At 34.2% G+C, this 15,240-nt stretch overlaps 2 protein-coding genes and 1 pseudogene across 3 annotated transcripts; all 3 read right to left on the bottom strand.

Moving 5' to 3' along the window:
* Nucleotides 1-1,355: 1,355 nt before the first annotated feature.
* On the bottom strand, nucleotides 1,356-2,752 carry LOC114186045 (PRA1 family protein B4 pseudogene; annotated as a pseudogene).
* A 1,140-nt stretch (nucleotides 2,753-3,892) lies between these two features.
* Nucleotides 3,893-5,901, bottom strand: LOC114183504 (uncharacterized). Of its 2 annotated transcripts, XM_028070541.2 has the most exons (4): nucleotides 5,704-5,901; nucleotides 4,486-4,686; nucleotides 4,344-4,402; nucleotides 3,893-4,170 (listed from the first exon to the last, which is right to left on the bottom strand). In XM_028070541.2, the coding sequence occupies exons 1-3, from the start codon at nucleotides 5,812-5,814 to the stop codon at nucleotides 4,349-4,351; spliced, it is 366 nt and encodes a 121-aa protein (XP_027926342.1). In that variant the 5' UTR covers nucleotides 5,815-5,901; the 3' UTR covers nucleotides 3,893-4,170; nucleotides 4,344-4,348. The 2 variants fall into 2 exon arrangements, with proteins under 2 accessions (XP_027926342.1, XP_027926343.1); XM_028070542.2 differs by lacking the exon at nucleotides 4,344-4,402.
* A 6,037-nt stretch (nucleotides 5,902-11,938) lies between these two features.
* Nucleotides 11,939-14,205, bottom strand: LOC114184157 (uncharacterized). Its single transcript, XM_028071416.2, has 2 exons — nucleotides 14,027-14,205; nucleotides 11,939-12,360 (listed from the first exon to the last, which is right to left on the bottom strand). The coding sequence occupies exons 1-2, from the start codon at nucleotides 14,135-14,137 to the stop codon at nucleotides 12,133-12,135; spliced, it is 339 nt and encodes a 112-aa protein (XP_027927217.1). The 5' UTR covers nucleotides 14,138-14,205; the 3' UTR covers nucleotides 11,939-12,132.
* Between the last annotated feature and the right edge of the window lie 1,035 nt (nucleotides 14,206-15,240).

Here is a 15,240-nt window from a genome sequence, read left to right as displayed (position 1 = left end):
TACACTTCACACACTGAAGCAACTGTAATCAGAAATACAATAAACAAAATCAAGAAACGAATACACTTATGTTGTGCAGATTTGACAATATGCTCCTTGATTCAACCCATAATGGTAGAATCAACTATCAATCTTCTTGGATCTGCACTTGAATGATCTTCCAGAATGCTCAATATCTCTGTGACTCTCAGAAGGCTCTCTCTTAGAAGGAAACTGTTGTAATCTATCAATTTTCTCCATACTTAAAACAGATTTTAAAACCAGCTTTTATACAACTTTCTCTGTTGTCATTAATGGATTAGCAATTTACCTAATCGATTATCGTGAGTGTATTTTCACTACCTTAGTGTAATACTCACAGCTAATCCATTAGTTAAACAGCTAACCATTCATGTTTGCACAAGCAAGAGTGCAATGGTCCATTGCAACATAAAGCAGGCCTAATTTACATCTGATAAAGAAAAACTATTAGCCTAATGCATAACCTAACTAGACCAAATCTATGTTCTATTCTAATCCAGTAGACATCATCAAAACCATTCTTCATTCATAGGTGAAGTAGCTCCCCCTACCAATAACAACTACTCACACAAAATCGCACAATCCTAATTGTGAAGATGAGGATAACGACGTCGTACACTACGATCCAGAACTTCTCGTAGTTCCAAAGTTACAAAACTATAAAACTCTAAAATTCTATTCGCCAAAAATTCTTTTCACCACCTTTGTTCGTGAAAGAAACGCCCCAAATATTTTAGTTTCACAAAAAATAAAAATCCTTTCAAATTCAATACAAGTTTTCCATTTCACCATTTATTGGATTTGCTTAAAACGGTTTATTTTAATTAAAATGTTAAACAGGTGCTCCATTTTATAAAACAATTAATTTTTATTCAAAAAATAATTTTTAACACGTGGTTGACATGTTTCATTTTCGTGTAAGTAAAATGTGAAAAAAATTTAATGTCATCGAAAACGAGGAATTAAAACTATTATTTTGAAAGTAAGAAGATCAAACATTATTAAAATTTTGAACAAATATGAAAACCAAAAATATATAACCTTTTTTATATTTGTAAAAATTATAGATGTACATATTTCTTTCTCTAATATTTCTTTCTTAGAAGTTAATTTGCACTTTCTCGTTAATCTTGCTTTCACATAGTCGTGTTTGCAAACTTCTTTATTTTTAATTTGGATCAGCACCACAATCCATTTTAGATGTTCCAAATATCTAGAGATGTTAACCAACGACATTGTTTTGGAGAAATTCAATAGGAGGAAACTAAAAAACTTAAATATTTAATAATAATAATAATAATAATAATAATAATAATAATAATAATGTTCTTTGTTGCTTCATATTTTCAAACATAGCCCAGAGAAATACCCAAGTTCATAAGTCTAACTTTGACATCAGAAAAAACAAAACAATTATAAAGCTATTTAATAATAACAAGTAGAAGTTCAGAAATGAAAGTCACTGTTTAAAAAAAGTAACAGGTGGGTGTGGGTAAGAAAAAAAAAGAAAAGAAAAGAAAAAGTTTTCCCTCCAAAAATAATAAAAGAAAAAACGTGTCCAAATTCTCTAACATCAACCAATCGTATAAACAAACTTGTGAATGAATCCTTGGAGGGTGCAGACACGGAGAAGCTCCGATCAGCCGCGGGCGGGGACGGGTGGGGGAACGGGTGGGACGTTGACGGCGGCGCGGAGGATGGAGAGGAAGCCGGCCGGCTGGTTGGAGTCGCGGTCGTCGAGGAAGAGGTCCTCGGGGACTCTGAATGCGGCGTGGGCGGCGACGAGGGCGATGGAGACGGTGAAGGCGGTGGCGAGGAGGGAGCCGAGGGGGGTGAGGAAGAGGAGGAAGAAGGAAGCGCCGGCGAGGAGAGAGAGCGTCTCGAAATCCGTGAAGGTACGGCCGAAGAGGTGGAGGGGCCGGTCGGTGGGGCGGAGGAGGTAGAGGAAAAGCCAGGAGGAGAGGAGGGAGAGGAGGAGCACCAGGGAGAAGGGGCTGGTTAGGAGCGACACCGCCAGGATCAGCGAAACCACGACGTAGTAGTTCACGCGGAAGTAGGAGACGTTGTGCCGCACGCGCAGCGTCGCCTCCGAGAATGACATCGGTTTGGCGAGCGCCGACCGGTCCATGAGCTCCGGCCAGGGACGCCGATGCGAGAGGCTGTGGCGGATGGATTCCGAGAAGAAGGATACGATGGCGCGGACTGCGGGTTGCGGTGGCTGCTGTTCCGCGGTGGTGACGGTGGTAGTGATGGTGTTTTGAGGATTTGAGACGGGGAGAACCTGTGGATTGGGTGCTGGAGCGGCCATGGTGAAGAATATCAGAAAAAACAGTGAGGGATTGATTTTGGTGAAAGGAATGAAAATATGAAAAGGAAGAAAAAGGACTGGTTTGTTTTTGGCTATTCTAATTTGGCTACCTTCATTCCTATTCTAGAATTATTACTATAAAATACTCCAAAAGCTTTATATCCACATTACACTTTTTTCTATTTTTCTTGTTTGCACCGTAGTTCGACAATTGTAGTTCATACAGACTCATCATGTTATATCATTTTTCATATATTTTCTATGTTGTGTCTGCCTTTTTTCAAACTTTCTATGCAAGCAAATATAGGGTTAAATTGAGTTGGGTGTACAAGTGTAGCCACCACCCTCAGATTTGGGATTAAAATATTCATCCTAATAAGTATTAATTAACACTAGATAGTTAAATAATAAAATGGTTAAATATCTAGATAGTTAAATATTAAAATAACTAGATAGTTAAAATTAAATACAAACGATCACTATAAAAATTTAAAAAAAAATATTAAAAAGTCATTAAATAAAAATAACTGCCAAAGTAACAAAATAAAAATTACTAAAGATCATTTAAATAAGAAATAAATTATCACTGAAAAATTATTAAAAACTAGCGGATATTGATAGCTAAAATTAGTGTTTAAACATATTTGAAGGTATGATATATTAAAAATTAAACTTAAAATTTAAAATAATTTATCTTTTTCTTACACTTTTCTATAATTTGTCTATTTCAATCATACTTTATTGTTCTTCTACTTTTCCATTTCAAGTAATAGATTTATATTATTTGGTTTAAATATCTTTTTAGTTCTCATTTTCGTAATGTTTGTTGCGGATGATCCTCATTTTGACAGAATGTTTAAAATGATCATCATGTTTACCAAATGTTTAAAATAGTCTTCATTTTCGCAATTCATGTTTTATTTAGTCATTTCCTGTAAGGCCCTTTAAATCAATAACAAAACAATGTACAAATGACACTATTTGTATTATGTTGCTTTGGGGTGTATTACATGTACCTGTATAATGCTCCATTAATGATTTAAACGACATTACAAAAAAAATAACCAAATAAAACACAAATTGCGAAAATGATGACCATTTTAAACATTCGGTAAAAATGAAAGCATTTTAAACATTCGGTGAAAATGAGACCATTTTAAACATTCTGTCAAAATGAGAACCATCAGCAACAAACACTACGAAAATGAATACCAAAAAGGTATTTAAACCATATTATTTCTAAAGACATTTAAAAATATCTGATTAATAACTTTCAACACAATATTGTAGAAACTAAAATATTCCCAAAAGAAATATATATTCTGAAAAATATTCATAAAACTATATTTGTTTATATTGATAAAAATTCACTGAAAAATAACAATTTCAACCATATTATGTTAGCATCTCCAACACTACCATCACCTAAAAATAACAATTTCAACCATATTATGTTAGCATCTCCAACACTACCATCACCTAAAACTAGACGACAGTGTAATTTTCTGACACTTATGAAGACATTAACCTAATTGCGCTATTTAAAGTTCAGAGGGACCAAAATTTCAAGTTTAACCTCTAAAAAGACACTCATCATAAGGTCACCAGATAATGTTTGTCAAAGATAACATCATTAACAAATCCAAGCCCCAGTTCTCCTTGAACATAATCATATTATGATAACATGTCCCCAAAGGAGTTATATGAAATTCAGAGTACTTATATATAGAGAGAGAAAAGAAGTTCTGAAACAGAATAACGTGTTCATCAGACATCCATGGCATCATTACCGCAATAAGTCCGAATCAGAATGTAGATCCATTCCATCCAAGGTTGGAACCCTGCAGAACACACAAAGCACTATCAGCATTCTGAGCAAAGAATATGTGACTAATTTATTAAATGGCATAGAAAGTTTTGGTATAGCATCAAAAAGAAATTTAGTTGGATTATCAAGTATATACACAGCTTATAGAGGCTACTATGAAATCTAGAACAGTGAGGATTTATTTACATGGCCTAGTGCTGGTGTAAAGCATGCAAACATTGTGCATATTCTTGACTCTGATGGGCCTAAACAAAAAAGGAAGAATGGAATAAGAGGATGCAAGGTAAGGCCCTTCTTTTGAGGAGAACTCTCGAGTCTAGATACTTGCCTTAGTGTCGTAAAACTTCAAGAAGTATCGTGACTTTGGAACAGACAATTTGGCTTCAAGAATTGAAGCAATGGCGGCACTGAGTTTCTTGTTGACATCAGGGTTCAGACCACCAATGGACACCAATTCACCATAAGCCGCTGGCTGCTCATTCCCACCGAAAGACATGGGTACTGATCCTTTCAATACAATCATCACATACTGCAAAAAAAGAAAAAAAAAAGAATCGAAAAGTTTAAAGACAAACCAAATACATAAAATCAAGAAAATCTTACAGCAAATCAAGAAGAATACAGTAGGAGAAAATAGATATATCAAACTTGATCGTAATATACATCAAACCACAAAAGCTCCACGTCCATTGACCATCACTCCACCGTAGCAACACCTCCCAAAAAGCATCCATCAAATACAGAATGGAAATCAAAAAATATAACAGATTATATTGCTGCCATTGACATAAAATTAAACCGAAAGGGTGTGTCACTCGATGTTGCTGAATATGTTCAACATAGAATTAAGAAGCTTAACCTGACAAATTACAAACTACACTCAAATTAGAAACAATCGCAATATAGATATAACCCATTGTAGAAAAACTACCCTCACAACATCTTATTATCAACTTTTAAGAACGCACGAGGTATTCACTACTTTGTAATTACAACCATACAACACTAGAACCACCAACAAAATTCAATAGAAAAGAAACTACACTAAGCTGTAAAAATGTAAAAAACATAGAACTATAAAACATGAATATGACGATCAAGTATCAACATGTGTTACGAAAAAGCAAGGGTTTCTATCTTTTCCATTTCTATCTCATTCTAGAAACAAAAATTCCATCTAGCATATTAAATTGGCACATTACGTATAACAAACACAGCGAGAATAAAGTTGAAGTCTCAACACAAAATCAAACCCCGGTCTCATAACAAAAACCATAATTTTATATTCAAATAACAATAAGAAGAAGGAGAAGAACCCTAGACATGGAGACAACAGAAGAAAAGGGGAGAGTTCCTACCTTAATCAGCAATTTGCACATATTTATACATATAGTTGCATAAAAATTAAATTAAATTGAAATAGTGCACTGAGAAAATAAACCGAAGCGTAAAAACCAAAATCCAGAAACGGGATTTTCAAAAACCGAAAGCACGCGTAAAACGACATGACAGAAACGTTAAATGGAGAGTGAGGAAGTTAACGTACGGCTTCGGGTTTGCCAATGATGCTGGCGACGGTTGAGGTGGCTTCGGAGAGGATGGAAGAGGTATCGACGCCATCGAGGTTGACGTTGGTGGAGAGGTTGAGGCACGGCATCGTTTCACTCTGCAGCTCTTGTTCTGTTCTTCTGCCACTGATGTGAAAGTGAAACTGTAAGGTAAAATTTCTATCTTTGTTACTCCACTCTCGTTTTATCTGTTACCAATACAATACTTCACAATCCCCACAATACCCTTCTCCTTAACCAACCTTTTCTTACTATTCCACCTCTGTTACTTTGGTCATTTAATTCGACCAAGAGGGTAGAAATGTCCAGATGAATAAGTTTCATGGGCTTTTCAAATAGCCCATTTCAATTGGGCTAACTCAATCTGAAAAAAAATAGTGATATATAACGTGGTGTTAATGTAAGAGTACGTTAATGTCACACTATGATATTAAATTAGTAACAATTGTATCGGTCCAAATTTTTTATTGATTTTTTTGGTGTTATTTTTTGTTGAGCATTAAAAATATATTGTATTAGTATTTTAAAATTTTTTTAATAGTAATTAATATACAGTAAAAAAACAGCACAATAAAATTAAGTGTGAATCCAAATTCCAGTTGTATATACGTGTTAGTTATTACATGACTTAAATATATATTTTATTTTCTATATAAAGTTATCCATGTTTTTATTATTTGAATCCATGGGGGAAGGAATTTATTTAATTCTAATTTCATTAAAATACATGTGTTTTCATTTGTTTAGTATCTGTTATATCATCATTTAATAGAACTTATATAATAATAAAAAGTAAAATCATAAAATTTAAAGTACTTAGGGTCAAACACAAATAAACTAAAAAAAAAAAAATTAGTAGTTTTTGAGAGAGAGAAAATTAGTCTCACGTTATTGTATTAAATGTGAGATATTTTTTTCTTAGGAAAATGGGTTAGTATAGATTTCTCATTACTAGTTCTGGAATGCTCTCTGACAATTGTAGAACCACTAATTCGAAGACATGCAAAATTTGTGTAGAACTTTCCAAGTTTGTTTCTATTTTCTATTTTTCATAAATTAAGAACACCAATCTAAAAATATGAAAAGCTGGTTTCTTATAAACACTGAGTTAATAAAAATATTCTTAACTTGTGTCGTGCTCAATGAAATGATATAAACTCAGTTTAATTAGAAAACATAGACTTGCAAATATTAAACTTTAACTCTAGAATTACTAAATAAGTTGAAACAGAAGATGTGAGATCTAAAAGTTAGTAATTTTCTTCCAAAAATTTGAGATAAAAATAATCTTTTGACTTCAATGAAGAACTGCAATTTTTTTTTTACAAAATTAATATTATATACACACACCCACACTTTACTTAACTTTCATCAATTTAAATGATCCATTGTCGTCAGCCTTTTATAATTATGTATGCAAATGTAATATTTTAAGTTATGCATAAAGTTGTGGTTATGTACGAAAATTAATTGTGAATACCTCGACAGTATATAAGCAAGGTATCCTAATATTTGTTTTATTGCAGGACAATAAATACTTATATAACTGATTAAATGATGAGGCTAGTTATTAAAGGCAATTAAATTCTTATATAAATAAAAGTCAAAAATACATAAATAGAACAATAATATAAGAACAACTTGACAATAAATTTAAAATAAAAATATTATGTTGGTTATTCACTATAATCGACATAGTACGCTTAATTTCTTTCTTTCTTGTAATATTCTCGCATTGCATTCATAATTTTCTTCTCTCTTTATCGGATTTCTAGTTTTCGTCCTCATTGCATCCTTTTTATGTTATCGTGTTTACTTCTCACTTAGTTGTTTTAGTGATCGTTGATCATCTCTTCCTTGCTCTAGTGGTCATCACTTTCATGGCGCTTCTATTCTCGCTCTTATTCTCATAACTCTCTCGTTTGATAAGTGGATGTTTTCCTCTCATTTAAAGTTTTCTTCATTCTTATTAAGATCAATACAAGTGTAATAATGTGTTTACTATATCGGCACGGGAGTCCTAGACCTCCTTGGCAAAGAAGTATGCGACAATAGTGATATTGGAGGCAAATAAATGGGTGATGAAAACACATACCTAACAAATATGAATGAAGAGGCAGAGGAAGCATAGTAGAGAGTGAATAGCAGCGACGATTGTAACATCCCGTCAGGATATTACTGATTTATAAATAAATAAAACAAATAAATATAACAGCGCATTTAATAATACCTTATTTTCCCAAAACGCGGGAAAATTTAAAGCTTTATTAATTGAGCGGATAAAGTTTAGGACATCGATTACATAATTAAAACCACAATGTTGTTAAGTCACCCATCCGGATTTACAAATGTTTCCAAAACAAAGTAATACAAGTAAAAGTTCCCCAAGTCAATCCCCTCTCCGCGACTAAGCTGCACCAGAGCCACCTGCATCACCAACATCTGCTCCCGTGTACCGCGTACACGATCATCGCCACACACACGCAGATAGGGTGAGCTTAGCAGATAAAACACACATAAATACAAAGCCATAAACATATATATAAATCAGTATACATACACATAACACCACTTAATTAACTTTCCACATTGCCCTATATTTTTATTCCCTCAGTTCGATCTCCAATAAGTTTATTCGTGTTCTACTTCGTCTGCTAATTACTTCAAAGTGACTTGCTGCCATACCTATCGGCCACAACCGATAGAGCACGTGCGGGAATACATGCTACGGATCATACACCGCAACGCCAGGTAGAGTTCCCATATACGAACAAAGCCCGTATCGTCCCAAGACTACCAAACTCGTCAGCCAACAACTGAGGAGGGCAATCTATCTGGACCCATCCGTACTGGCCACAACCAGCACACTCATACCGGCCACACTCGCCAACCCGAGCCACAACTCAAGGGTTTCTCGTGTTCATCCGCCATCCCGAGCCACAACTCAAGAGATGTTATTCCGAGCCACAACTCAAGGAATACCACGTGCTTAACCCCTATCCCGAGCCACAACTCAAGGGATACGTTCCGAGCCACAACTCAAGGAACTCCAGCAACCTCACCTCTGAAGCACTATCAAAAACCTTGTAGAACACCCTACGAAGTCCATCAACTAGGACTCACAGCAGCTAAATCGCCTAGCGGGGGACACGTACCGCTAGGCGCCACAGCTTCCAGACCGCCTGGCGGGGGACACGTACCGCCAGGCGCCAAGCGCCTCAAACTCACAAAGTCTACAACCACCGCTTGGCGGAACAGTCTACACCGCCAGGCGGACGCTGGTCCAGGAGCCACTGTTCGTATCGCCGCCGCCTGGCGAAGCCTATCCCACCGCCAGGCGCCAATCAATCCAGAACCCCACTGAGTCCTTACCATCGCCTGGCGCTACCCATTCCCGCCGCCAGGCGCTGTATTAGTACAGCTGACCTTTACTGGTTTAGGTTCTCTATCTCAAATTTATCTCAATACCAATGAGTTTCAGACACTAAATGTAAAACTTACCATATTACCTTACCATATTGTGTTTCAATAGTCCAGTCAGTAATAATGTACTCCAACCATCTATGTCCTCAATCCCAACAATCCCTACTCTAACACGTAATTATGAGTCGTGCTTGAAACCTTAGACTTAACAGAGTGACTAATGCCAATTTAAGTATTCTTTTCAGTACTCTAAGCCCTAACAATGTACTATTAGTAACTTGCTCACGGTTCTTTCTTCAAGGCTTGCGAGTATATTAATCCAACGCTTCCTCCCATGCCCCTAACAATTTAAATCCTTATACTCACTATCCCTATCCACTCACCTATCAATAATCAAATCATCTGATTTATCCCGACTTAAGCTTTCTTCTGGTTATGAACAACTCTCGTGCTCGATTATTCATGTGACCTAGTCAAACATGCTTGACCGCAACATAATAAAACAACTCATGACCTCCTAGTTTCTCGACCCCAATTTCCTCTTAATGAACTAATTCTTCCCAGACCAATTCTCCAACCCCTCAGCATTCTTCTCGTCAACACGGTGAGGAAACTTCCGCGTTAGCGCCTGGCGGCAAGGTTCGTGCCACCAGGCGGTACACCCCATCTGCCAATTCCAGGTTCCTTTCCAGAACCCACGCCCCTGCCAATTACCCTACTTTGATAATTCTCTTCGTTCTCCATTCAGGTTCCAACCACGTTCAGAGCAACCGAAATCTAGTCCTATAAATCATCAGTTCCTAGGGCAGTTCATAACACTCCGCGTTCCATCATACCACAGGATATCACAGCGTTCGACCAAACAAGGATTTCATAGCCCTTTATCATATTGGCATTCTGCCCTATGGATTCTTACGATATAATGACTCAATTCCTCGTTCCTTCGTTGCAACTACATTTTCTCCCGATCAAAATCATTCCAGAACACAGAGAACACCAAAACCGAGCCCATTCCACTCGTGTCGCCTGGCGGGTATTCATCCCCGCCAGGCAGTTCATCAGGAAAAACCCAGAAATCATTATCAGTTTGCGTCGCCTGGCGGTATAAGGCATCACCGCCAGGCGGTCCCTCGAGGTAACCCAGAAACCCTCTAATATAACATGAGTCGCCTGGTGGCTATGTGTAGTCCGCCAGGCGGTTTCTGGAAAATTCCCAGAAACCAGAAAAAAACGCAGAATTTAACAGAATCACACATCCAATTATCATGCTAATCATGCAATTATAATTACGAATAAATAAAATCAGAGACCAGCTCCCCTAACCTGGTTCCTTAGCTTAAATTTGCACAATTGATGAAGTTCTCCCTTGATCACCAATGGCCAACCTTGGTTTCCCTCAATTCTGCCTTCAACTCCCTCACGTCAGCCCCTCTCACTCACTCTTGCCTCTGTTTTTTCTAAGTCTAAGTTCAGCCTTCCAAAACCTTGCCTAAACTCCAACTTTTTCCTTTTAAACTAGTACTTTAGGTTACTTAAAATATTAAAACGAATTTAATTTCATTTACCTTTTAATAACTCTCTATCTCTCATCATGAATGGGAATGTAGCCCCCCCCCCCCCTCGGCCGTACTGCTTCCCATGGCCTCTGTTAACCTTTCCCATTTCCCTCTAAAGTCACCATTAGCAAAATAAAAACAAGCATAATTTCCATTTAGCATTTCCAAGGTTTGAACCCATGACCCCTTTGTTACCACTCAAGTGCATAACCATTTCAACCAATCATGTTTCATGCTAACCATCACAATTCAAGCATCATATCATAACAGAACATGCTTTCATAGATTGAAATAATAATAATAACACAAAAAGTATCATGCATAGGACTTGAACCCAAGTCCTCTCACACAATCCAAGTGCTCTCAACCATATGAGCTAGCACTTTTCCATGTCATACTAACCATAATTTAATGTCATAATTATTACCCCTCCCGTATTTATTAATTAATTATTTATTTAATTAATTAAATTCTACGGGTCTTACAACGATGAGCATGAGGTTGGGGTAAAGTGTGCCACCTATGATGGAAAGTTTGACATCTTGCACCATTGTTGAGGATTTGAAGGAAACGAGTAATAATTAAATTAGGGTTTCATGGAGAAGTTGGTAATGAAATGAAAGTTTTTATGTGTCAATTGTTCCAAACCCGACATAAAAAGTAGAAATTTTCTATGTCACTTGTATTTATGTCGATTATAGAACTAACATAAAAAATTATTTTTTTAATCGGTGTAAAAAGAAAGTCTTCCCTGCATTAGTCTAAATAAAAAATATTCAATCTAAAACCAAATTTGGAAAACAAAAAGGCAAAAGTACAAATTAATTAAATATATTTAAATCATCATAAAAATGGTATAATATATTAAAGTTGAGTAAATGCCAATAAAGAAAAGACTATTACATTGTGTTCTTTTAGGAGAATTTACTGTTCATGTGGAATGGGAAGAGAGTATTAACAGGTGATCACCTTATTCTTTTGGGGTGAAAGAGGGTGATGTCAAGTGATGATTAGAGAAATTCATTTCAAATGCAATCCCATTGTCCATGGTGAGATTAGAGAGTGAAGCACTCCAATTTACGAAATTACCATTCTCATTTGTGCGGATTTTATCCACAAATATCCATTGGTACAAATTTTTTTGACATTCCTAATTATAGTAATTCTTAGGCGAAAAAAGGTAACAATGGACATAGTCTACCTTTGGTTCAATCAAATTTAAAATTTGTTGTCATTTCATTTGACAAAATTTAAAAGGTGCGTGGATTGTATACTTTATTCATTCAATAAAACTTCTTTGTTTGATTTTTCAACAAAGAAGAGTACAATGTAGGAGAATTCGAGGAATAACATTGCATAGTTATTCAAATTAAAGGTACAACATGAGAAAATTAATACACGAAGCTTGTGAGATTTTGAAAGATAGCATTACATTTTGGATTTGGTAGAAAATGCAGTGGTATCAAAGACTTTGAGGAAAAATCGTGTTCTTGGGATACAAAGCTTGGACTGCAAAATGGTTCCAATGGTAGCAATCAACTTCCTCTTCACTTCTGAATTTAAGCCACCCATTGATACTATCTCAGCATATGCTGCTGGTTCCTTGTTACCTCCAAATGATATTGGCACTGAAGATTTCAGTATCACCATCACAAACTGCACAATTATGCTCACATTATGCACAAAATATATATGTAAGCCACGTTAAATACCGCTAATAAGTTAATTTTAGATAAATAATGAATTTTGTTAGGATAGATTCTAACTCATTATTCTGAAATATTAAAAAATAGACTTTAAATTAACTCAATTCTACAAAACTAACTTATAAATCATTATGAATTAGTCTTAACTCCAATTAATGTGACACTTTCAATAAATAATAATTAATACTAACATAAATATAAACTAGAAAAAGTGTTCCTCATACTATTTTTACATTACTTCCACACTTAATTTATTCGACTATTTAAAATATGAATTCCTCTAAAATATTATAATGAATTTAAATTTAATTGATTGTTGTATTTATATTATAAATTGATTTTATCTCTACTAAACGTGAAAATTCTAACCTATCCTCGTATATCAAACATCTTGTGTAAAATTAGATAACAATTATATGATAGATATAGTAAATTTTATTATAATAGACTCTAAATTCGATTTCGTATTAAAAGATAAATTTATATTTATTTCATCTTCTCGATTGTAAATCGAAAATTAATGTATTTATATACTTTAAAATGTTTCATAGGAAGAGAGAGAAATATAGTTATGGGAGCTAATTAATATTGTTGTGATATGAGAGGAAGATAGAGATTAATGGAGTGTCTATAATGACTTAATGACTAGCTTGTCAATTTCCATAAACAAATAAGAGTGGTATGTTGGTGGGTGTCCCACATGATTTAAAAGACACAAAGCTACTACCTCAGAAGTGCATTTCTAAACACACCACTTTTTCCACTACCATTCCCTTTTCACACATGATACTGACAGAACAAATTCGAAGAATCTTAGAGTGCGTTTTTTATCCCTAAATTATTTTCTATAAGGACATAGCTGTCGTACTATAAAAATTTATCATTTAAAATAAATTTGAGTATATATGTAATGGTTTAAAGTTAATTTAACTCATCGTTAAAACAAACACTTCTTGCGACATTCTATTATATATATACTTCAGAGTTCACAGAGCCGAATGATTTTAATTGTTGTTCAGGCCATACCTGGAAAATAACATTACTATTTTAATTGCCCTTCTCGTTATTGTTTATATGAACTAGTTGACAATTACAAATTAAGATCGAACAGTTAATTAATTCCCAGTTTCAAAGATTCTAAGTAGCCAAGATTTTGGTCCCATGATAACTAAAAGAATGATAAAAATTATTATAAATTATTTATGAATGTTTTCACTAACAACAAGCATCAATATGATAAGCGTCATGTGATAATATAGCATTTTTCTGTGAAAAGTTTTCAAGACACCAGATGAAAAACTGCGTCATGGTAAGAGTAGGTGAGTATTATTTATACATGAAAATCTTTTACATGTAGCCTCAAATTTTGTTGAATTTAGAGGTAACTATAGTTTTATATGTCCTTCAGATTCAGATTGATTATAATCATCAACATAAATAGTTTACTGATAAAAACATGCTTTAATCAAAGCCCTGCATATGTTTTCAGCAAGGATTGTTGAAAACGAATGGTTATGGAAGAACTTTTAATCAGTAAAAAAAACTGAGAGAAATGAAGTGATGATAAGTTCTTCAGTTGACATAGAAAGGGAGGGATATTAAGGTTTACAAATTACCTTTTCGGGTTTTCCGATGATTGTTGAGACAGCAGTGGTGGCTTCAGAAAAGACAGGGTTAGTGTCAACTCCATCTAAGTTAAGATTGGTGGTGATGCAAAGGCAAGGCATGTTCCTCTTTTTAATTTTCAAGGGCTCTATAAATATTGCTAGGTTGAGCCTATAAATATTGCAAGTTCCAAGCTATAATATATATATATATATATATATATATATATATATATATATATATATATATAACAATTGAGGAAGTTCAAGTATATATCAAATAAAAAAGCACAAATAGTAAATCTCTCCTTAGTTTACACAACATATATATACTCTCATTTAAAGAAACCAATCTTATTACGTCACGTTCTACGATCTTAACACATAAACATTACTTTTCTTATAATAAATATTTTTATAAATTTTATGTATTATTAATTATTATTAATACTAACAATAATAATTCAATTAATAATGAATAAGTCAAACAGAAACTTAATAATTACTTAATTTTAATTAATAATATAATAAATTGTAATAATATATATATATATATATATATATATATATATAAAATAACAATTGAGGAAGCAGTAAATTTTTTGACAAAAGTTTAAAAAAGACATTCTCTCACTTAAAAGGAGAAACCAATTTCTCTATTTGGTAGTCTACAATCGCTACATGTAATTTAATCATCTACTTTCATTGTAATAAATATTTGGGTTAAATATATTTTTTCTCCCTTGATTTACAGTTAATTTTGGAATTAGTCAATTTCAAAACTTTAGACTAATTTAGTCATTCATCTTTGGAAATACGTGGATTTAGTCTTTTAATCAAATCTTGTTAAGTTTATTTGATTTCAAACGCGTTTCATAATATTATTTGACTTAACATTAAAGTAAAAATATGTCAAACATTATAAACAACTCAAATACAATCCTGAAATGCGTACGAAACATCAAATAAACCTAACAAAATTTGATTAAAATGACTAAATCCACGTATTTCGCAAGATGAAGGACTAAATTGGTCCAAAGTTTCGCAATGCACTAATTTCAAAATTCACTAAAAGTTAAAGGACCAAAAATATATTTAACCCTTTTTTTATATAATAGATCAAACTCAATTGTACCACGTGGGTGTATCCACCTATGAAGAGCCGATCAACGCCTGCACATCACTGCAAAAATCCCGCAGATGGTATCGAATGAGCGACACATCGA

The sequence above is a fragment of the Vigna unguiculata genome, chromosome 5 (genome assembly GCF_037176805.1).
Source record: "Vigna unguiculata cultivar grain cowpea cultivar isolate G323 ecotype 2 chromosome 5, ASM3717680v1, whole genome shotgun sequence".
Classification (NCBI taxonomy): Eukaryota; Viridiplantae; Streptophyta; class Magnoliopsida; order Fabales; family Fabaceae; genus Vigna; species Vigna unguiculata.
Note: the sequence above shows the minus strand (reverse complement) of the source record. Positions and strands in the feature narration are given on the sequence as shown.